Source organism: Cervus canadensis, chromosome 1 (genome assembly GCF_019320065.1).
Source record: "Cervus canadensis isolate Bull #8, Minnesota chromosome 1, ASM1932006v1, whole genome shotgun sequence".
Lineage (NCBI taxonomy): Eukaryota > Metazoa > Chordata > Mammalia > Artiodactyla > Cervidae > Cervus > Cervus canadensis.
The window spans coordinates 92,246,311-92,268,521 of NC_057386.1; the positions used below are offsets into that span (position 1 = coordinate 92,246,311).

A 22,211-nucleotide genomic window follows, 5' to 3' on the forward strand; every position below is an offset into this window, starting at 1 on the left:
GTGCTGGGCAGTGTATATGTTGAATGAATAAATCAAAGAAATGGTCTAGAACTTTAAAAATATAAACTGTTGATTAAAAAGTATTCTGTAGCAACATATTGGTAAGTTATAAAGTTGTGTACATAATGTGATAAGGGAATTTAAGTGACTTTAAGGAAGAGTCTTGAACTGAATGTTGAGATATTTGAGATTTGGATCATGTTTATACATAGTGATTCAAGGAATAAATATCAGAATGGAAAAATCAATCCATTGATTCAATGGATATTTTTAAGCACTTAAAATTGGACACTAAATGCTTAATAGAAAGAATATTTTAACTGTATCATCAGGAATAGATGATCTAGAGAAGGAGATACAAATGATTATTCTGTAAGATAGCATATGCTAGAACCATCGTTGTTACTTTCAGCCATTAAAAGACCCAAGATGACTGAGCAATTGGTTTCTTACTGAAGTTAACTCTTCATGGATGAGGTGGTTATTTGAACTAGGCCTTCAGATGACCACAGGTAATAGTGTGGGAGTAATCTGAGGTGAAGGAAATTCATATTTCTCGATTATCTTTTTCCCCCAACAGGAGCTGTATTTGATGAAAATACTGGAAAAATACTGGTCGTCCAAGATCGAAATAAAGTAAGTTGCTTCTTCTTTATAGTTTCTTTCTAAATGTTTACTTCTGTGTAGAGAAAAATAATGTGTGGAAACTTTGATTTGCTTAAAAAATTATAGATTTTTTAATTTACTGCAGTCAGTATTTTTATTGACATATGGTTGATTTACAGTGTGTTAATTTCTGCTGTGTAGCAGTGATTCAATTATACATACATACACATTTCTTTTTTGTCTATTCCATTAAAGTTTATCAAAGGATATTGAGTATAGTTCCTTGTGCTATAAAGTAGAGCCTAGTTGTTTATTCATTCTATGTATAAAAGCATACATCTGCTAACTCCAATCTCCATCTCTCCCCCAACCGCCTCCCCTGTGGCAACCACCAGTTTGTTCTGTATGTCCATGATTCTGTTTCAGTTTCATAGATCAGTTTGTATCATATTTTAGAATCCACATATGAATGATTGCATATAGTATTTATCTTTCTGACTTTACGTAGTGTGATAATCTCTAGTTCCATTCATGTTGCTGCAAGTAGCATTATTTCATTCTTTTTTTTTCCCAAAGGTTATTTAATCTTTTGACTGTGGTGGATCTTCATTGCTGCATGCAGGCTTTCTTCAGTTGTTCTGAGCAGGGGCTACTTTGCATTGTAGTGTGCAGCCTTCTCATTGAGGTGGCTTCTCTTGTTACAGAGCACAGGTCCAGTGCTCAGGCTTCAGTAGTTGTAGCATGTTGCAGCTTGCAGGCTCCAGAGTGCTGGCTCATTATTGTTCCACACGGGCTCGGCAGCTCCACAGCATATGGGACCCTTCAGTACCAGAGGTCAAGCCAGTGTCCCTTGCATTGCAAGGCAGATTCTTAACCACTGGACAACCAGGGAAGCCCTGTCTTGTTCTTTTTTTATGGATGAGTAGTATTCTATTATGTGTATATATATATGTACCACATCTTTTTACAGGTTTTTCTATTAAATGGTAGCTTTGGTGATACAGAATTCTATTATATTTTCTGTTGACCAATCATGATACAACAGTATTAAGTGAGTAATAGTTACATAATCACACCTGTAAAATATTTTGATCAGTCTTCACAGTCAATAGCCAGACAAAAAATAAAAGATAATTACAGTTGCAAACCATAATGGAAACATGATTAATCTAACAATAGAATAATTACATACAGTTTGGGGGTGTCAAGCAGAGTGATGTGGTAAGTGAAAGTGCATACATGCACACGTTTTCATTGACCCAGCCAGTGTATGTCTTTTGTTTGATACATTTAATCCATTTACCTTTAAGATAATTATTGATATATATGATCCTATTACCATTTTCTTAATTGTTTTGGGTTTATTTTCTGTAGGTCTTTTCCTTCTCTTCTGTTTACTGCCTAGAAAGTTCCTTTAACATTTATGGTAAAGCTGGTTTGGTGGTGCTGAATTCTCTTAACTTTACTTGTCTGGAAAGCTTGATTTCTCCATCAAATCTAAGTGAGAGTCTTGAATTCTTTTTCTGGAAGGTTGCCTATCTCCTTCATTTAGTTGTTTTTGGGGGGGTTTTATCTTGTCCCTTCCTCTGGGACATAAATTTCTGCTTTTTCATCCTGATTAGCTTTCTTTAATATGGTTTTTGTTCTAGCTCTCATGAACTGTGGTTCTTCTTACTTCTTCTGTCTTGCTCTGGTGGGTAGGACCTTGCTGGTAAATCTTTTATCCAATTATCTGCTTATGGGTGGAGTTGTGCTCCCTCCTTGTTAGTTGTTTGGCCTGAGGAGACCCAGCCCTGGGGTCTAAGGGCTCTGTTTTTGCTGTTGTTCAGTTGCCCAGTTCTGTCCGACTCTTTGCCACCCCATGAACTGCAGCAGGCCAGGCCTCCCTGTCCCACACCATCTCCCAGAGTTTGCCCAAGTTCATATCCATTGCATCAGTGGTGCCATCCAGCCATCTCATCCTCTGACACCTTCTTCTGCCTTCGATCTTTCGCAGCATCCAAGGTCTTTTCCAGTGAGTCGACTGTTCGCATCAGGTGACCAAAATATTGTAGCTTCAGCATCAGTCCTTCCAGTGAATATTCAGGGTTGATTTCCTTTAAGACAGACTGGTTTGATCTTCTTGCTGTCCAAGGGACTCTTCAAGAGTCTTCAGCACCACAGTTCAAAGGCATCAATTCTTCTGCACTCTGCCTTCTCTATGGTTCAACTCTCACAACCATATATGGTCATTGGAAAGACTATAACCTTAACTATATGGACCTTTGTCAGCAAAGGGATATCTTTGCTTTTCAATACACTCTCTAGGCTTGTCATACCTTTCATGCCAAGAAGCATTTGTCTTCTGATTTCATGACTCCAGTCCCCATCCGCAGTGATTTTAGAGCCCAAGAAGAGGATGTCTTTTACTTCTTCCATCCTTTCCCCTTCTACTTGCCATGAAGTGATGGGGCCAGATGCCATGATCTTAGTTTTTAGGGTATTTACTTTTAAGCAGGCTTTTTCAATTTCCTCCTTCACCCTCATCAAGAGGTTCTTTAGTTCCTCTTTGCTTTTTGCCATTAGAGTGGTATCATCTGCATACATGAGGTAGTTGATGTTTCTCCTGCCAATCTTGACTCTAGGTTGTAACATCCAGCCTGGCATTTCCCATGATGTGCTCTGTGTATAAGTTAAATAAACAGGGTGACAACAGACAGCCTTGTCATACTCCTTTCTCAATCCTGAACCAGCCAGTTGTTCCATACACGGTTCTAACTGTTGCTTCTTGACTTGCAAACATGTTTCTCAGGAGAGAGGTAAGAGGTCTAATATTCCCATCTCTTTGAGATTTTTCCACAGTTTGTTATGATCCACACAGTGCAAGGCTTTAGCGTAGTGAAACAGGTAGATGTTTTTCTGGGAATTCCTTTGCTTTCTCTATGATCCAGCAAATGTTGGCAATTTGATTTCTGGTTCCTCTGCCTTTTCTAAACCCAGCTTGGATATCTGGAAGTTCTTGGTTCATGTAATGCTGAAGCATACCATGCAAGATTTTAAGCATGATCTTAAATGGCAACCCACTCCAGTATTCTTGCCTTGAAAATCCTATGGACAGAGGAGCCTGGCAGGCTACAGTTCATGGGGTTGCAAAGAGTCAGACATGACTGAGCGGTTTGACTTTGCCTTACTTTACTAGCATGGGAAATGAGTACAATTGTCCAGTGGTTTGAACATTCTTTAGTACCGTCCTTCTTGGGACTGGGATGAGGATTGACCTTTTCCAGTCCTATGGCCACTGCTAAGTCTTCCAGATTTGTGGACATGTTGAGTGCAGCACTTTGATAGCATTATCTTTGGGGGTTTTAAATAGCTCTACTGGAATTCCATCACATCCACTAACTTTATTGACAGCAGTGCTTTTTAAGGCCCACTTGACTTCACACTCCAGAATGTCTGGCTCTGGGTGAGTAACCATACCATTGTGGTTATCTGGTTATTTAGGGTCTTTTTTGTACAGTTCTTCATGCATTCTTTCCATCTCTTCTTAATCTCTTTGACTTCTACTAGGTCACTATTGTTTCTGTCCTTTATTGTGCCCATCTTTGGATGAATTCTTCCCTTGATATTTCCAATTTTCCTGAAGCTCTAGTCTTTCTCATTCTGTTGTTTTTCTGTTTTTCTTTGCATCATTCATTGAAGAAGGCCTTCTTGTCTCTCCTTGCTGTTCTCTGGAACTCTGCGTTTAGCTGGATATACCGTTCCCTTTCTCCCTTGCTTTTCACTTTTCCTCTTCAGATAACCACTTTGCCTTCTTGTTGGGGTGAGTTTGTTCACTGCCTTCTGTACTATATTACAGACCTCTGTCCATAGTTCTTCAGGCATACTGTTTACTGGTTCTAATCCCTTGAATCTATTCATCACCTCCACTGCATATTCATAGGGGATTTAAGTCATACCTGGCTAGCCTGGTGCTTTTCCCTGCTTTCTATAGTTTAAGCCTGAATTTTGCTTTGAGAAGCTGATCTGAGCCACAGTCAGCTCCAGGTCTTGATTTTGCTGACTCTAAAGAGCTTCTCCCAGAGAAGGCAATGGCACCCCACTCCAGTACTCTTGCCTAGAAAATCTCATGGACGGAGGAGCCTGGTAGGCTGTGGTCCATGGGGTCGCTAAGAGTCGGACACGACTGAGCAACTTCACTTTCACTTTTTACTTTCCTGCATTGGAGAAAGAAATGGCAACCCACTCCATTGTTCTTGCCTGGAGAATCCCAGGGACGGGAGAGCCTGGTGGGCTGCCATCTATGGGGTCGCACAGAGTCGGACACAACTGAAGTGACTTAGCAGCAGTAGCAGCAGCAAAGAGCTTCTCCATCTTCGGCTACAAAGAATGTAATCAATTTGATTTCAGTATTGACCCTTTGGTGATGTCTGTTTTGTAAAGTCGTCTCTTATATTGTTGCAAAAGGATGTTTGCTATGACCAGTGCATTCTCTTGGCAGAATTCAGTTAGCCTTTGCCCTGCTTCATTTTGTGCTCCAAGACCAAACTTGCCTGTTACTCCAGGTATCTTGACTTCCTACTTTTGCATTCCAATCCCCAGTGATGAATAGAACATGTTTTTTTGATGTTAGTTCTAGGAGATCTTCTAGGTCTTCAAGGAACTGATCAACTTCAGCTTCTTCGGCATTGGTGGTAGGGGCATAGACTTGAATTACTGTGATGTTGAATGGCTTGCCTTGGAAACAAACCCGGATCATTCTGTGGTTATTGAGGTTGCACCCAAGGATGGCATTTCAGATTCTTTTGTTGATAATGAGGACTGCTCCATTTCTTCTAAGGGATTCTTGCCCACAGTAGTCGATACAGTGGTCTTCTGGATTAAATTCGTCCATTCCCATCCATTTTAGTTCATGGATTCCTAAGTTGTCGGTGTTTACTCTAGCCATGTCCTGCTTGACCATGTCCAATTTACCTTGATTCATGGACCTAATATTCCAGGTTCCTATGCAATACTGTTCTTTGCAGCATCAAATTTTACTTTCATCACCAGACACATCCACAACTGAGCATCATTTCCACTTTGGGGCCAAGCCACTTCATTCTTTCTGGGACATCTTTAGTAGGTGTCCTCTGCTCTTTCCCAGTAGCATATTGGACACCTTCTGGCCTGGGGGACTAATCCTTTAGTGTCATATCTTTTTGTCTTTTTATACAGTTCATGAAATTCTCATGGCAAGTATACTGGGATGATTTGCCATTCCCTCCTCCAGTGGATCATGTTTTGTCAGGACTTTCCACTGTGACCCATCTGTCTTGGGTGGCCCTACATAGCATGGCTCATAGCTTCATTGAGTTACACAAGGCCCTTTGCCACAACAAGGCAGTGATCTGAGAAGGGCTCTGTAGTAGGGTTAATGGTGACCCCCAGGAGGGCTTATACTAAGGGGGACCTTCCATGACTACTACTGCCGGTGCTCCAGTCCCAGTGATGAGCCCCTGCTAACCCACACCTCCACAGGAGACCCTCCAACACTAGCAGGGGTTTTGGTTAGTATCCTGTGGAGTCACTGCTCCTTTCTTCTTGGTCCTGGTATAGGCAAGGTTTTGTTTGTGCCCTCCAAGACTGGAGTCCTTGTTTCCCCCAGTCCTGTGGAAGTCCTGTAATCAAATCCCACTGGCCTTCAAGGTCAAATTACCTGGGGATTCCCAGTCCCTTTTCCAGATCCCCAGGCTGGGAACCCTGATGTGGGGTTCAGAACCTGCACAACAGTGGGAGAACTTCTTTGGTATTGTGGATCACCCACTGGGTGGTCATGGGATTTTATTTTATTGTGATTACGCCCCTCCTACTATCTCTCTGCAGCTTCTTCTTTGTCTTTGGATGTGGGATATCTTTTTTTGGTGGGTTCCAGTATCCTCCTTTCAATGGTTATTCAATAGCTAGTTGCGATTTTGGTGTTCTCACAGGAGAAGATAAGCACCCATCCTTCTATTCTGCCGTCTTAAACTGGAACTACCACATCTTTATTCATTCATGTGTGGAAGGTCATTTAGGTTGTTTCCGTGACTGGGCTATTGTAAGTAGTGCTGCTGTGAACATAAACATGCAAGTATCTTTTTGAATTTGCATTTTGCTGCATCACATGGTAATTCTATTTTTAGTTTTTTGAGGAACTTCCATTCTGTTTTCCATAGTGGCTCTACCAACTTATATTCCCAGCAATAGAGTAGAAAGATCCCCTTTTCTTCACATCCCCTCCTGCATTTGTTATTTATATAGTTTTTAGCAGTGGCTATTTTGATTGGTGTGAAGTGGTACCTCGTTGTAGTTTTAATCTGCACTTCTCTAGTAACTAGCAGTGTTGAGCATCTTTTCATGTGCTTATTGGATGTCTGTATTTCTTCTCTGGAGAAATATCTATTTAGGTGCTATGTCCCTTTTTCAATTGGGTTGTTGGTTTTGTGTTACTGAGTTGTTCAAGTTATATTTTGGAAATTAAGCCCTTGTTGGTCTCATCATTTTCAAATATTTTCTCCCATTCTGTAGGTTGTCTTTTCATTTTGTTTATGGTTTTTCCTTTGCTCTGCAAAAGCTTTTAAGTTTCATTAGGTTCCATTTGTTTATTTTCTTTTCATTTTCATTATGAGATGGGTTAGAAAAGATCTTGCTGTGATTTGTGTCAGAGTGTTCTGCCTGTGTTTTCCTCTAAGAGTTTTATAGTATCTGGCCTTATATTTAGGTCTTTAATCCATTTTGAGCTTATTTTTCTGTGTGGTGTCAGGGAGTATTCTAATTTCATTCTTCTATATGTAGCTGTCCAGTTTTCTGGGAACCACTGTCTTTTTCTCCATTGTATATTCTTGCCTCCTTTATCATAGAGTGTGTGTATGTGTGCTTAGTCATGTCCAAGTCTTTGCAACCTCATGGAATGTAGCCCGCCAGACTCCTCTGTCCATGTAATTTTCAAGGCAAGATTGCTGGAGTGGGTTGCCATTTGCTATTCCAGGCCATATTCTTGACCCAGAGATCAAACCCATGTCTCTTACATCTCCTGCATTGACAGCTGTATTCTTTACCACTGCACCATGTGAGAAGCCCTTGTCATAATTAGGTGAACATAAGTGTGTGGGTTTATCTCTGGACATTCTGTCCTGTTCCATTGATCTATATTTCTATTCGTGTGTCAGTCCCATACTGTTTTTAAATACTGATGTTAAATTGGATTGTTTACTTAATTTCTCTTTCCAGTCTTTCATTGTTAGTGTATAGAAAGGCAACAGATTTCAGTGTATTCACTTTGTATCCTGAAACTTTAATACTGAATTCATTGGTGAGCTCTAGTAGTTTTCCAGTAGCATTTTTAGAATTTTCTGTGTATCATGTCATCTGCAGTCAGTGATAATGTTACTTCTTATTTCCATTTGAGATCCCTGTTAATTTCTTTTCTTCTCTGATTGATGTAGTAGGACTTCATAAACGATGTTGAATTATAGTGGTGAGAATGCACATCCTTGACTTGTTTCTGATCTTAGAGGAAATGCTTTCAGCTTTTTACTGTTGAGTGTGATGTTAGCTATGGGTTTGTCATATATTTCCTATATACTGAGGTAGGCTCCCTCTGTGCCTACTCTCTAGAGTTTTTTTTTTTTTTTTTTCCATAAATGGGTGTTTAAGTTTTTTTCAAAAGCTTTTTTCTGCATCTATTGAGATGGTCATATATTTTTATTCTTCAATTTGTTAATGTGATATATCACACTGATTGATTTGTAGGTATTGACAAATCCTTATATCCTTGAAATAAATACCACTGGATCATGATGTATGACCCTTTTAATATATTATAAAATTCAGATTGCTGGTGTTATGTTGAGGATTTTTGCGTCTGTATTCAGTGATGTTGACCTGTAATTTTCTTTTTTTGTGATATCTGTCTGATTTTGGTATCAGGGTGATGATGGGCTCATAGAATGAGTTTGGGAGTGTTCCTTCCTCTGCAGTTTTGGGGAATAATTTCAAAAGGGTGGGTGTTAACTCTTCTCTAAATGTTTGATAGAATTAGCCTGTGAAGCCTTTCAGGTCCTGGACTTTTGTTTGTTGGGAGGTTTTTAATCACAGTTTCAATACTTGTTAACAATCTGTTTATATTTTGTGTTTCTTCTGCTCGGTTTTGGAAAATTATACCTTTCTAAGTATTTTTCCATTTCTTCTAAAATGTCTGTTTTATTGGTATATAGTTGCTTGTCGTAGTCCTTTATGATCCTTTGTATTTTTATGGTGTCTGTTGTAACTTGTGCTTTTTCATTTCTATTATTATTAATTCAAGCCCTTTCCCCTTTTTTCCTGATAAGTCTGGCTAAAGATTTATCAATTTAGTTAACTTTTCAAAGAACCAAGCTTTAGTTTCATTGATCTTTGCTATTTTCTTCATCTCTATTTCATTTATTTCTGCTCTAATCTTTATGATTTCTTTTTTTCTCCTCTCTTTAGGTTTTATTTTTTCTTCTTTCTCTAGTTGCTTTAAGTATAAGGCTAGGTTATGAATTTGAGATTTTTTTCTTGTTTCTGGAAGTAAGATTGGATTGCTATTAAACTTCCCTCTTAGAACTGCTTTTGCTGCATCCCATAGGTTTTGGATCATCATTTTTGTTTTTATTTGTCTCTAGGCATTTTTTGATTGCTTCTTTGATTTCTTCAGTGATCCATTAGTTATTTAATAGCATACTGTTTAGCCTCCATGTGTTTGTTTTTTATAGTTTTTCCTGTACTTGATTTCTGACCTCACAGCATTGTAGTTGGAAAAGATGCTTGACATGGTTTCAAGTTTCGTAAATTTACTGAGTCTTTTTGGTCCAAAATATCAATCCTGGAGAGCACTGCATGTGCCCTTGAGAAGCATATATATTTGCTGCTTTTGAATGGAATGCTCTATAAGTATCAGTTAAGTCCATCAGGAATAATATGTCATTTAAGGCCTGTGTTTCCCTGTTGATTTTCTGTCTGGATGATCTTTCCACTGATGAAAGTGGGCTATTAAAGTCCTCCACTATTGTATTACTGTTGATGTCTTCTTTTATGGCTATTAATATTTGCCTTATATATTGAGGTGGTCCTATGTTCAGGACATATATATTTATGATAAACCTTCTTAGATTGATCCCTTTATGTACCATCCTTCTTTGTCTTTTGTAATAGACTTTATTTTAAACTCTATTTTGTCATATAGGAGTGAATTTGAGATTTTTCTTATTTCCGGGGGTAAGATTGTATTGCTATAAACGTCCCTCTTAGAACTGTTTTTGTTTTGCTTAGGATTCTTTGGCTCTCTTTAAATTCCATTTGTATGAAGTGGCAGTGCAGAGCATGATAGAATTTTTTTAACTTTTTTTTTAAAATATGTTGATTTAAAATATTGTTAGTTTCAGGTTTTAATTAAATCAGAATATTGAACAAAGAATATTTCAGAATATTGAGCAGAGTTCTGCTAAATAGTAAATTCTTGTTGCTTATCTATTTTATGTATAGTGTTTTGTATCCGTTAATCCCTTACTCCTAGTTTATCACTCCCAACAATGTTTCCTTTTAGTAACTTTGTTACATGAATCTGTTTCTGTTTTATATATATAGATTCATGTCTATTTTTTAGATTCCACTTACAGTTAGTATCTTGTATTAGTCTTTCTCTGACTCACTCAACTAAGTATTCTTTAGATCCATCTATGTTGCTTCACATGGCAATATTTCATTCCTCTTATGTCTCAGTAATATTCCATTGTAAATATATACCACAGCTTCTTAAGTCAGTGGTTTGTTTCTGAGAACAAGGATTTTTTCTGTGCCTTGGTTTTTGTGAATAGTAGTGCTGTGAACTTTATTGGATATGTATCTTTTTAAATTAGAGTTTATGTCTTTCTGGATATGTACCAAGCTTTGTGCAGTGGCACTGTTGTAGCCAGTGAGGTTTATCCGAGGTATGATTATTGTTAATTGGATACATAACCAGGAGTAGGATTATTGGATCATTTGGTTTTTCTGTTTTTAGTTTTTTAAGGAACCTCCATGTTTTCTCCCATAGTAGTGGCTGCACCAGTTTACATTCCCACTAGCTGTGTAGAAGGGTTCCCTTTTCTCCACACACTGTCCAACATTTATTGTTTGTTGACTTACTGCTAATGGCCATTCTGACCAGTATGAGGTGATATACCTCACTGTAATTTTGATTTGCATTTCTCTAAGAGTTAGTGATGTTGCCTGTTGACCATTTGTCTGTCTTTGGAGAAATGACTCATATTCTCTACCCATTTTTCGATTGGTTTGTTTTTTTGTTATTGAGTTGTGTGAGATGTTCTTATATTTTGGAAATCAAGCCCTTGTCAGTCTCACCATTTGCAAATCTTTTCTCCCAGTCAATATGTTCTCTTTCATTTTGTTTATGGATTCCTTTGCTGTTTTTGTTTATCCAAATCCATTTTGTTTATGGATTCCTTTACAAATTTGATTAAATCCCACCTGTTTAATTTTGCTTTTTTATTTTTATTTCTTTTCAACACCAAAAACCTTTTCAATTAGGGTATAGCCAATTAACAATGTGATGGTTTCAGGTGAACAGTGAATAAATATATATATATCCATTCTCCCCAAAACTCCCCTCCCATTGAGACTGCCACATAACCTTGAGCAGAATTCCATGTGCTATACAATAGGTCTTTGTTGGTTATCCATTTTAAATATAGCAGATATAGCAGTATGTACCTGACCTTCCAGAGTCCCTAACTAACCCTTCCCCCCAGCAACCATAAGTTTGTTTTCTGTGAGTCTCTTTCTGTTTTGTAAGTAACTTCATTTCTATCATTTCTTTTCAGAGTCCACATATAAGGATGTCATATGATATTTATCCTCTGTCTGACTCAACTCATATGACACACTCTAGGTCCATGAATGTTGCTGCAAAGCATCTTATTTCATTCTTTCTAATGGCTGAATATTATTCCATTATATATATGTACCACATCTTCTTCAGCCATTCCTCTGTTGGTGGACATTTAGGTTGCTTCCATGTCTTGGCTATTATAAACATTGCTGCAGTGAACATAGGAGTGCATGTATCTTTTGGGACCATGTTTTTCTCTGGATATATGCCCAGGAGTTAGGATTACAGGGTCATATGGTAGCTCTATTTTTAAGGAACCTCCACACTGATCTCCTGGAGAAGGAAATGGCAACCCACTCCAGTATTCTTGCCTAGAGAATCCAATGGACAGAGGAGCCTGGTGAGCTGCTGTCCATGGGGTCACACAGAGTTAAACACGACTGAAGCGACTTAGCGTGCATGCATGCATTGGAGAAAGAAATGGCAAGCCACTCCAGTATTCTTGATTGGAGAATCCCAGGGACAGAGGAGCCTGGTGGGCTGCCGTCTGTGGGATCTCACAGAGTTGGACACTGCTGAAGTGACTTAGCAGCAGCAGCAGCATACTGGTCTCCACAGCGGCTGTACCAATATACATTCCCACCAAAAGTGCAGGAGAGTTCCCTTCTCCATGTTCTCTCCAGCATTTGTGCTTTGTGATTTCTTGATGCTTAATAGCCATTCTGACCAGTGTGAGGTGATACCTCATTATAGTTTTGACTTGCATTTCTCTAATAACTAGCAGTGTTGAACATCTTTTCATGTGCCTATTGGCCATCTATATGTCCTCTTTGAAGAAATGTCTGTTCAAGGCCTCTAAACAAAAAGGAATAGATTGTTTGTTTTGATTTTACTAAGCTGTTTGTAAATTTTGGAGACTAATCCCTTATCAGTCACATCATTTGCAAACTTTCCTCCCAATCTGTGGTTTATCTTTTCATTTTGTTTATTGTTTTCTTTGCTGTGCAAAAGCTTTTGTGTTCAAGTAGCTCCCATTTGTTTATTTTTGCTTTTATTTCCATTATTCTGGGTGATGGATAGAAAAAAGATCCAAATCTGTTTTCCTCTAAGAGTTTTATAGTGCTCGGTCTCACATTTAGGTCTTTAATCCATTTTGAGCTTTTTTTGTGTATGGAGTTAAAGAATGATCTAATTTCTTTTTTTCACACATAGCTGTTCAATTTTCCCAGCACCATTCATTGAAGAGGCTGTCTTTCCAACTTTGTGTAGCCTTGCCTCCCTTTGTTATAGATGAATTGACTATAGGTGTATATGCTTATTTCTCAATTTTCTCTCCTGTTTCATTTATCTATATTTCAGTTTTGGGGCCAGTACCATACTGTTTTGATGACTGTCACTTTGTAGTTTAGTATGAAGTCAGGGAACCTGATTCTTCCAGCTCCTTTTTTCAAGATTACTTTGGCTATTCAGGATTTTTGTGTCTCCATACAAATTTGGAGGTTTTTTGTTCTAGTTCTGTGAAAAATGCCATTGGTAATTTAATAAGGATTACATTGAATCTGTGGATTGCCTTGGGTAGTATAGTCATTTTGACAGTATTGATTCTTCCAATACAGAAGCTTTTCATCTGTTTATGTCTTCAGTTTCTTTCATCAGCATTTTATAGTTTTGTCTTGGATAGGTTTATTCCTAGGTTTTTTATTCTTTATGATGCAATGGTAAATGGAATTGCTTCTTGAATTTCTTTTTCTGATCTTTCATGGTTAGTATATAGAAATGCAACAGATTTCTGTGTATTAATTTTTTAACCTGCAACTTTACCAAATTCGTTGAGTTCTAATAGTTTTCTGGTAGCTTTAGGATTTTCATGTATAGTATCATGTCAACTGCAAACAGTGACAGTTAACTTTTTCTGTCCTAATTTGGATTCCCTTTCCTTTTTCTTCTCTGATACCTGTAGCTAGGACTTCCAAAACTATGTTGAATAAAAGTGGTGAGAGTGGACATTCTTGTCTTGTTCCTGATCTTAGAGGAAATACTTTCAACTTTTCACCATTACATATGATAGCTGTATGTTTGTCATATATCAGGCTTTATTATGTTGAGCTGTGTGCCCACTACGCCCACTTTCTGGAGAGTTTTGATCATAAATGGGTGCAGCGTTTTTTCAAAAGCTTTTTTTGCATCTGTTGAAATGGTATGGTTTTTATTCTCCAATTTATTGATATGGTATATTACATTGATTGATTTGCAGATGTTGAAAAATCCTTGCATCCCTGGGATGAATCCCACTTGATCATGGTATATGATCTTTTTATTGTTGGATATGAATAGCTAGTATTTTGTTGAATTTTTACATATATGTTCATCAGTGATATTGGCCTGTAATTTTCCTTTTTATGTGTTATCTTTGTCTGGTTTTGGTATCAGGGAGATGGTGACCTCATAAAATGAGCTGGGAAGTTTTCCTCCCTCTGCAACTTTTTAGAACAGTTTAAGAAGGATAGGTGTTAACTCTTCTCTAAATGTTTGATAAAATTTGCCTGTGAATTTATCAGGTCCTGGACGTTTGTTTGTTGGCAGGTTTTTAATCATGATTTCAATTTCAGTGCTTGTGATGAGTCTGTTGATATTTTCTCTTTCTTCTTGGTTTCTGTCTAGGAAGACTGTACCTTTCTGAGAATTTGTCCATTTCTTCCAGGTTGTCTGTTTTACTGGCCTGCAGTTGTTCATTGTAGTCTCTTATGACCCTTGGTATTTCTGTGGTCAGTTGTAACTTCTTTTTCATTCTAATTTTACTGATATGAGTCCTCTCCCTTTTTTCTTGATGAGTCTGGCCAAAGATTTATCAATTTTATGTATTCAGAAAACCAACTTTTAGTTTCATTGATCTTTGTGATTGTTTTCTTTGTCACCATTTCCTTTATTTCTGCTCTGATCTCTTTGGTTTCCTTCCTTCTACTAACTTTAGGTTTGGTTTGCTGTTCTTTTTCTAGTTGTTTTAGGTGTAAGGTTAGGTTGTTTATTGGAGATTTTTCTTGTTTCTTCAGGTAAGACTTCCTGAAGTTGTTATATTTTATTTATTTTATATTTTGTTTTATATAATACTTTATTAATATTTTATATAATGTTTTATTAAGTTTATTGTTATAAACTTCCCTTTTAGAACTGTTTTTGCTGCATCCCATAAATTTTGGACCATTGTGCTTTCATTTTCCTTTGTCTCTAGGTATTCTTTTATTTCTTCAGTGATTGTTTAGTGTCATATTTAGGCGCCACATGTTTGTGTTTCTTAGAGTTTTTATTGTAGTTTATTTCTAATGTCATGCCATTGTGAGAAAAGATGCTTGATATGGTTTTGATTTCAAATTTATCAGGGCTTACCTTGGGACCCAGCATGTGGTCAATCCTGGAGAATGTACAGTGTGTACTTGAGAAAAATATGTAGTCTGCTTTTGGATGGAATGCTCTATAAATATCAATTAAGGCCATTTTGTCTAAAGTATCATTTAAGGCCTGCATTTCCTTATTGACTTTCGGTCTGGTTGGTCTGTCCGTTAATGAAAGTGGGGTATAAAAGTTCCCCACTATTATTGTGTTACTGTCAGTTTCTCCCTTTATTGGTATTTGTCTTACATACTGAGGTGTTCCTATGTTGGGTGCGTATGTATCTATAATTGTTACATCATCTTAGATTGAACACTTGGTCATTATCTATTGTCTTTCCTTGTCTCTTATAACAGTCTTTGTTTTAAAGTCTATTTTGTCTGATAGGAGTATTGCTACTCCAGCTTTATCATGATTTCCAAATGTTTAAAATACCTTCTCCCATCCCCCTACTTTGTCAGTAAGCGTCTGTAGGTCTGATGTGGGTCTCTTGCAGACAACTTATATATGGTTCTTGTTTTTACATCCACCCAGCCAGTCTATGTCTCTTGGTTGGTGCATTTAATCTATTTACATTTAAGATAATTATTGATATGTATGCTTCTACCCTGAGGAGGGGGGGCAGGAGGAGAAGGGGACAGCAGAGGATGAGATGGCTGGATGGCATCATCAACTCGATGGACATGAGTTTGAGTAAACTCCGGGAGTTGGTGATGGACAGGGAGGCCTGGTGTGCTGCAATTCATAGGGTCACAAAGAGTCAGACACGACTGAGCAACTGAACCGAACTGAACTGAACTGATGCTGCTATTACCATTTTCTTAGTTGTGTTTATTTTTTGTAGCTTGCTTCTTTTTCCACTCTGTGTTTCCTGCCTAAAGAAGTTACTTTAGCATTTGTTGTAAAACTGGTTTGGTGCCAAATTCTCTTAACTTTGGCTTGTCTGGAAAGTCTTTGATTTCTTCATCAAATCTGAAGAAGAGGATTTCTGGGTAGAGTATTCTTGGTTATGGGTTCTTCCCTTTCATCACTTGCCATTCTTTTCTGGCCTGTAGAATTACTGTTGAGAAATCAGCTGACACCTTATGGGTTTTCCTGTAGATGTTATTTGTCTTTTTTCCCTTGTTGCTGTTAATATTTTATCTTTGTCTTTAATTTTTATTGTGTCTTGGTGTGCTCTTCCTTGGGTTTATCCTGCCAGGGACTCTGTGCTTCCTGGACTGGGTTGACTATTTCCTTTCTCATGGTGGGGAAGTTTTCAGCTATTATTTCTTCAAATATTTTCTCAGGTCCTTTCTCTTTTTCTCGCTCTTTTTTTCCTTTCTCTCTTCTTCTTTTATTTCTGGGACCCTTATAATGTGAATATGGATGGCATTTAATGTTGTTCCACAGGTCTCTTAGGTTGTCTTAATTTTTTTTTCATAATTTTTTCTATATTCTGTTTTGTGGCATTGATTTCCACCAGTCTGTCCTCCAGATCATTTATCCATTCTTCTGCCTCAGTTATTCTTTCCTTCTAGTGTATTGTTCATCTCTGTTTGTTCTTTAGTTCTTCTGGGTCTTTGCCAAACATTTCTTGCATCTTTTCCATTCTTTTTTCTGAGATCCTGGATTATCTTTCCTATTATTATTCTGAATTCTTCTACATAGTTGCTTATCTCTTCATTTAGTTGTTTTTCTAGGGATTTATCTTGTTCCTTCATCTGGGACATAATTCTATTTCTTTTCATTTTGTTTAGCTTTCTGTGGTTGTGGTATTAGCTCTGGAGCCTGCTGGGATTGTTGTTCTTATTTCTTCTGTTTTCCCTTTGGTGGAAGAGGATAAGTGGCTCATGTAAGCTTTTTGATGGGAGAGACTGGCTGTGTGGAAAACTGGGTCTTGCTCTGGTGGGCAGGGCTGTGCTCAGTAAAACTTTAATACAGTTATCTGCTGATGGGTGGGGCTGTGCTCCCTTCCTGTTAGTTGTTTGGCATGAGGTGACCCAGTCCTGGAGCCTACAGACTCTGTTGTGGGGCTCTTGGCGACCTCCTGGAGAACTCACAAATCTCCTAGGACTGCTGTTGCCAGTGCCCCGTCCCCATACTGCACCACTGCTGACCCCTGCCTTTGGAGGAGACCCTCAAACACTCATAGTTAGGTCTGGCTCAGCCTCCTGTTGGGTCACTGCTCCTTTTCCCTGTGTCCAAGTGTGGACAAGATTTTGTTTGTACCCTCCAAGAGTCTATATCCCCCAATCCTGTGGAATTTCTATAATCAAATCTCACTGGCCTTCAAAGTCAGATTCCCTGGAGATTCCCAGTCCCTTGGCCAGATCACCAGGCTAGGAAGCCTAATGTGGGGCCTAGAACCTTCACACCTAGAACTTCTTTGATATTATTGTTCTCTAGCTTGTGGTCCCCCATCTAGCATGTATAGGATTTGATTTTATTATAATTGTGCCCCTCTTGCTGTTCCATTGTGGCTTCTCTTTTTTCCTTGGATGTGAGGTATCTTGTTTGGTGGGTTCCATTGGCTTCTTATCAATGGTTGTTCTACAGCTAGGTGCAATTTTGCTGCTCTGGCAGAAGATGAACACATGTCCTTCTTGAACCAATTAATTTTGCTTTTATTTCTTTAGCTTTGGGAGGCTTACTTAAGAAAATATTGCTAAGATTTATGTCAGAGAATGTTTTCCCTGTGTTATTTCTGAGGAGTTTTATGAAACTCCTCTTATTTTTTTTCTTATTTTCATAAAAATCTTATGTTTATTTTCATGTATGGTGTGCGGGTATGTTCTAACTTCACTAATGTACATGCTTTCCAGCTTTCCCAACACTACTTGCTAAAGACACTGTCTTTTCTACATTGTATATTCTTTCCACTTTTGTCAAAGATTAATCTGCCATTTCTGAACTTGCTATTCTGTTACACTGATCAGTAATTCTGATTTTGTGCCACTACTATGCTGTTTTGATTACTGTAGCTTTGTACTGTTGTCTAGTCTGGAAGAGGTATGCCTTCAACTTTGTTCTTTTTCCTCAGGATTGCTTTGGCAGTTCTCAGTCTTCTGTGGTTCCATATAAATGTGAGGGTTATTCTAGTTCTGAGAAGAATATCATGGGTGATTTGATAGGGATCATGTTAAATCTTAGATTGCTTTTGGTAGTGTAGCCTTTTGAAATGTATTAATTCTTCCAATCCAAGAGCATGGGTTATCTTCCCATTTCCCTGGTTATCTTCAATTTCCTCTATAAGTTTTATAATTCTCAGAGTTTAAATCTCTCACATCCTTAGTTAGGTTTATTTCTAGGGTTTATTTTTTTTTTTTTATGTTATTTTAAATGAGATAGTACATTTGCTTTCTCTTTCTGACATTCCATTTTTATTTTAAAGAAATACAACCAATGTCTATACATTGATGTTGTATCCCACTACCTTACTGAATTCATTTATCAGTTCTAATAAGTTTTTTTTTCAGTTTTTCAAGAGAAAGAATATTTCTTTATTTAATTGAAGTATATTTGATTCATAATATTCTGTTAATTTCTACTGTACAGCAAAGTGACTGAACTATATGTAATTTTTTAAAAAAATATTCTTTTACATTATGATTCATCATAGGATATTGAACATAGTTCTCTGTGCCACACAGTAGAACCTTGCTGCTTATCTATTCCCAGTATTAAAGCCTACATCTGCTACCCTCAACCTCCCACTCCATCCCTTCCCTGTCTCTCTCACAGCCACTAGTCTGTTCTGTATCTGTGATTCTGTTTCACAGAAAGATTCATTTCTATATTTTGGAATCCAGATATAAGTGATGCTATGTGTTATTTTTCTTTCTCTTACTTGCTTCACATAGTATGATAATCTCTAGTTGCATCCATGTTGTTGCAGATGGCATTATTTCATTCTTGTTTATGGCTGAGTAGTAGTCTATTGTGTATATTTACCACATTTTTATCCATTCATCTGTGGATGACTGTTTAGATTGATGCCATGACTTTGCTATGTGACATAGGGGTGCGTGTATATTTTGGGGTTAGAGTTTTGTCTGGGTATATGGGATTGTTGGACCATATGGTAATTCTGTTTTTAGATTTCTGAGGAACCTCCATCCTGTTTTCCATAATGGCTGTACCAATTTATATTCCCAGCCAGAGTTTAGAAAGGTTCCCTTTTCTTCACATCTCATCCAGCATTTGTTATTAAAATTTGGAGAGTTTTTAATGGTGACCATTGTAAATTTGATTTACATCTCTCTAATAGATAGCAATGTTGAGCATCTTTGCATGTGCCTTTTGGCCATTTTGTATTTCTTATTTGGAGAAATGTCTGTTTAGGTCTTCTGTCCATTTTTCAACTGGATTTTTGTTTTTCTGTCGTTGAGTTGTATGAACTGTTCTTATATTTTGGAAATTAAGCCCCTGTCAGTCACATAATTTTTAAATACTTTCTTCCATTCTGTAGTTTGTCTTTTCGTTTATGTTTTCCTTTGCTGTGTAAATATTTGTTTCATTAGGTCCCATTTGTTTATTTTTGTTATTTCTATTGCCTCAGGAGACTGACCCAAGAAAAAGTGGCATGATTTATGTCAGAGAATGTTTTCCCTGTGATCTCTTCTAGTTTTATGCTGTCATTTCTTATATTTAAATCTTTAGGCCATTTTGCATTTATTTTTGTGTATGGTGAAAGGGTGTGTCTAAGTTTGTTAGTTTATGTGTTGTTGTCCAACTTTTCCAGTATTAGTTGCTGAAGAGACTTTTTCCCCCCATTGTATATTCTTTTCTCCTTTACTGAAGATTGATTGTCAGTGTGTGGATTTCTTCCTGGGTGCTCTGTTCTGTTGCATTGATCTGTTTTTATATCATGCTGTTTTGATCACTGAAACTTTGTAATATTATCTGAAGTTTGGGAGGGTTATGCCCCCTGCTTTGTTCTTTTTTCCTAAGGCTTGTGTTGGCAATTCTGGGTCTTTTATGAATCCTAATTAAATTTTAGGCTTATTCTAGTTCTGTGAAAAATGTCATATCTATTTTAACAAGGATTACATTGAATCTATAGATTGCTTTGTGTAGTGTGGGCATTTTACCAATATGAATACTTCCCATTGAAATGCATAGAATATCTTTCCATTTCTTTAAATCATCTTCACTTTCCTTTATTAATGTCTTAAGCTGTTTCACCTCCTTGGTTAGCTATATTCCTAAGTACTTTATTTTGGGGGTGCAATTTTGAAAAGTTTTTTTTACATTCCCTTTATGATATTTTATTGTTAGTTTAAAGAAATGCAGCCAAATTCTGTTAATCTTGTATCCTGCTACCTTTCTGAGTTCATTTATCAGCTCTGGTAGTTTTTGAGTGACGTCTCTAGCGCTTTCAGTATACAGTAAGTCCCCTACATATGAACCTTCAAGTTTCGTATGTTCAAAGATGCAAATAAGCTTTACATCAATGTCAGGCATGAGTGAAATTGCAACTTGGCCATCTGTCTCTTATTGCTGACAATCCTTCAGCTCTACCAACTCTCACCTCCTCTCACTCCGCCAATCTTGCCTGTTCACTGGATGTCAGCCCCTGTATGTCAGCTGTTGAGCTGTACTACTATCCTTTTCATTGGTAGTATACTGTAAGATGAAAAATGTTTTATTTTTGTGTTCATTTTTTATGTATTATTTATATGACAAGAATTATAAACCTTACAGTACTATACAGCTGATTGTATTAGTTGAGTACCTACGCTGATTTTGTTGACTTATGAGAAATTGGACTTACAAATGTGCTGTCAGAACAGAACTCAAATTCTTTCATATGTAGGGGAATTGATGTGTAGAATCATATCAACTACATATAATAGAAGTAACCTCTTCCCTTCCAATTTGTATACCTTCTCTTTTTCTGATTGCTGTGGCTATGACTTCCAATAGTATGTTTAATAGAAGAGGTGATAGTGGTCAGCCTTCTTTTTTAAAAAAGTTTCTGTTTTTCCATTCTAGTATAGTTGGTTTACAGTGTTGTGTTCATTTCAGGTATACAGCTGAGCCCATTAAACATAGATGTATATCCATGCTTCCTTTGGTTCCTTTCCCGTATAGGCGGTTACAGAACACTGAGGAGTGTGTGTGCTCTAAGGTAGAGCCCTGCCGATAATCTGTTTTATTTACAGCACTGTACATATTAATCTCAAACTCCTCGAAGTTATTCCTTCACTTCACATTTACTCCTTCCTTGGCAATTAGAAGTCTCTTGTGGGTCTGTGGGTCTGTTTCTGTTTTGCCAATAAGTTTATTTGTATCATTGTTTTTTTTTCAAAAAAATTCTACATATAAATGACATCGTATTTGTCTTTCTCTATTTGACTTAATTCACTTGGTATGATTATCCATGGGTTCATCTGTGTTTTTTGGCATTGTTTCATTTTTTTCTTTTATGGCTGAGTAATATTCCATTGTATATATGTACCCCATCTTTATCCATTCCTCTGTCAGTGGACATTTTAGTTTGCTTCGATGACTTGGCTATTGTAAACAGCACTGCAGTGAATATTGGAGTGCAGGTACGTTTCAAATTATGTTTTTGTCCAGATACATGCCCATTAGTGGGGTTGCTGAATCACATGATAGTTCTATATTTTTTAAGAAACCTCCATACTGTTCTCTCTAGTGGTCCTGCCAATTTACATTCCCACAACAGCATAGTCGGATACCCTTTTCTCCAGTCTTTCACATTTATTGTGTATAGAGTTCTTGATGATCACTATGCTGACTGGTGTGAGGTGATACCTTATTATAGTTCTGATTTGCATTTCTCATACTAATTAGTGATGTTGAGCATGTTTTCATGCACTTTTTGGCCATCTATATATCTTCTTTTGAAAAATGTCTATTTAGGTCTTCTGCCCATTTTTTGTTTTTGTTTTTGTTTTTTAACATTATGTTGCATGAGCCGTTTGTTTATCTTGGAGATGAATCCCTTGTCAATCACTTCATTTCCAAACATTTTCTCCCGTTCTGTGGGCTGTTTTTTTATTTTGTATAGTCTTCCTTTGTGGTGCAAAAACTTTTCAGTTTAATTAGGTCCCATTTTCTTTTATTTTTGTTTATATTTTCATTACTCAGGAGGTGGATTCAAAAAGATAATTGCTGTGATTTATGTCAGAGAGCATTCTGCTTATGTTTTCCTCTAAGAGTTTCATGGTATCAGTCTTACATTTAGGTCTTTAATCCATTTTGAGTTTATTTTTGTGTATGGTGTTGGAGAATGTTCTAATATAATTCTTTCACATATAGTGCCCCAGTTTTCGCTGCATGACTTACTGAAGAGACTCTTTCCTCCATTATATAGTCTTGCCTCCTTTGAAATAGACTAATTGACCATAGGTGCACGAGT

At 37.3% G+C, this 22,211-nt stretch overlaps 1 protein-coding gene and 1 non-coding gene across 6 annotated transcripts in view; both read left to right on the forward strand.

Moving 5' to 3' along the window:
• The window catches only part of NUDT6 (nudix hydrolase 6), a 67,184-nt gene that overhangs the window by 12,496 nt on the left and 32,477 nt on the right, over window positions 1–22,211 (forward strand). For all 5 annotated transcript variants that reach the window (XM_043487025.1, XM_043487012.1, XM_043487062.1 and 2 more), the window contains exon 3: window positions 581–636. Coding sequence is in view for 3 of the 5 variants with exons in the window: in XM_043487012.1 (XP_043342947.1) it covers window positions 581–636 (56 nt within the window). In the remaining 2 variants the exon portion in view is untranslated. The remainder of the gene's footprint in view (window positions 1–580; window positions 637–22,211) is intronic.
• LOC122424797 lies at window positions 10,512–10,649 on the forward strand. Its single transcript, XR_006264538.1, has one exon. It is a non-coding gene; the product is annotated as a U4 spliceosomal RNA (small nuclear RNA).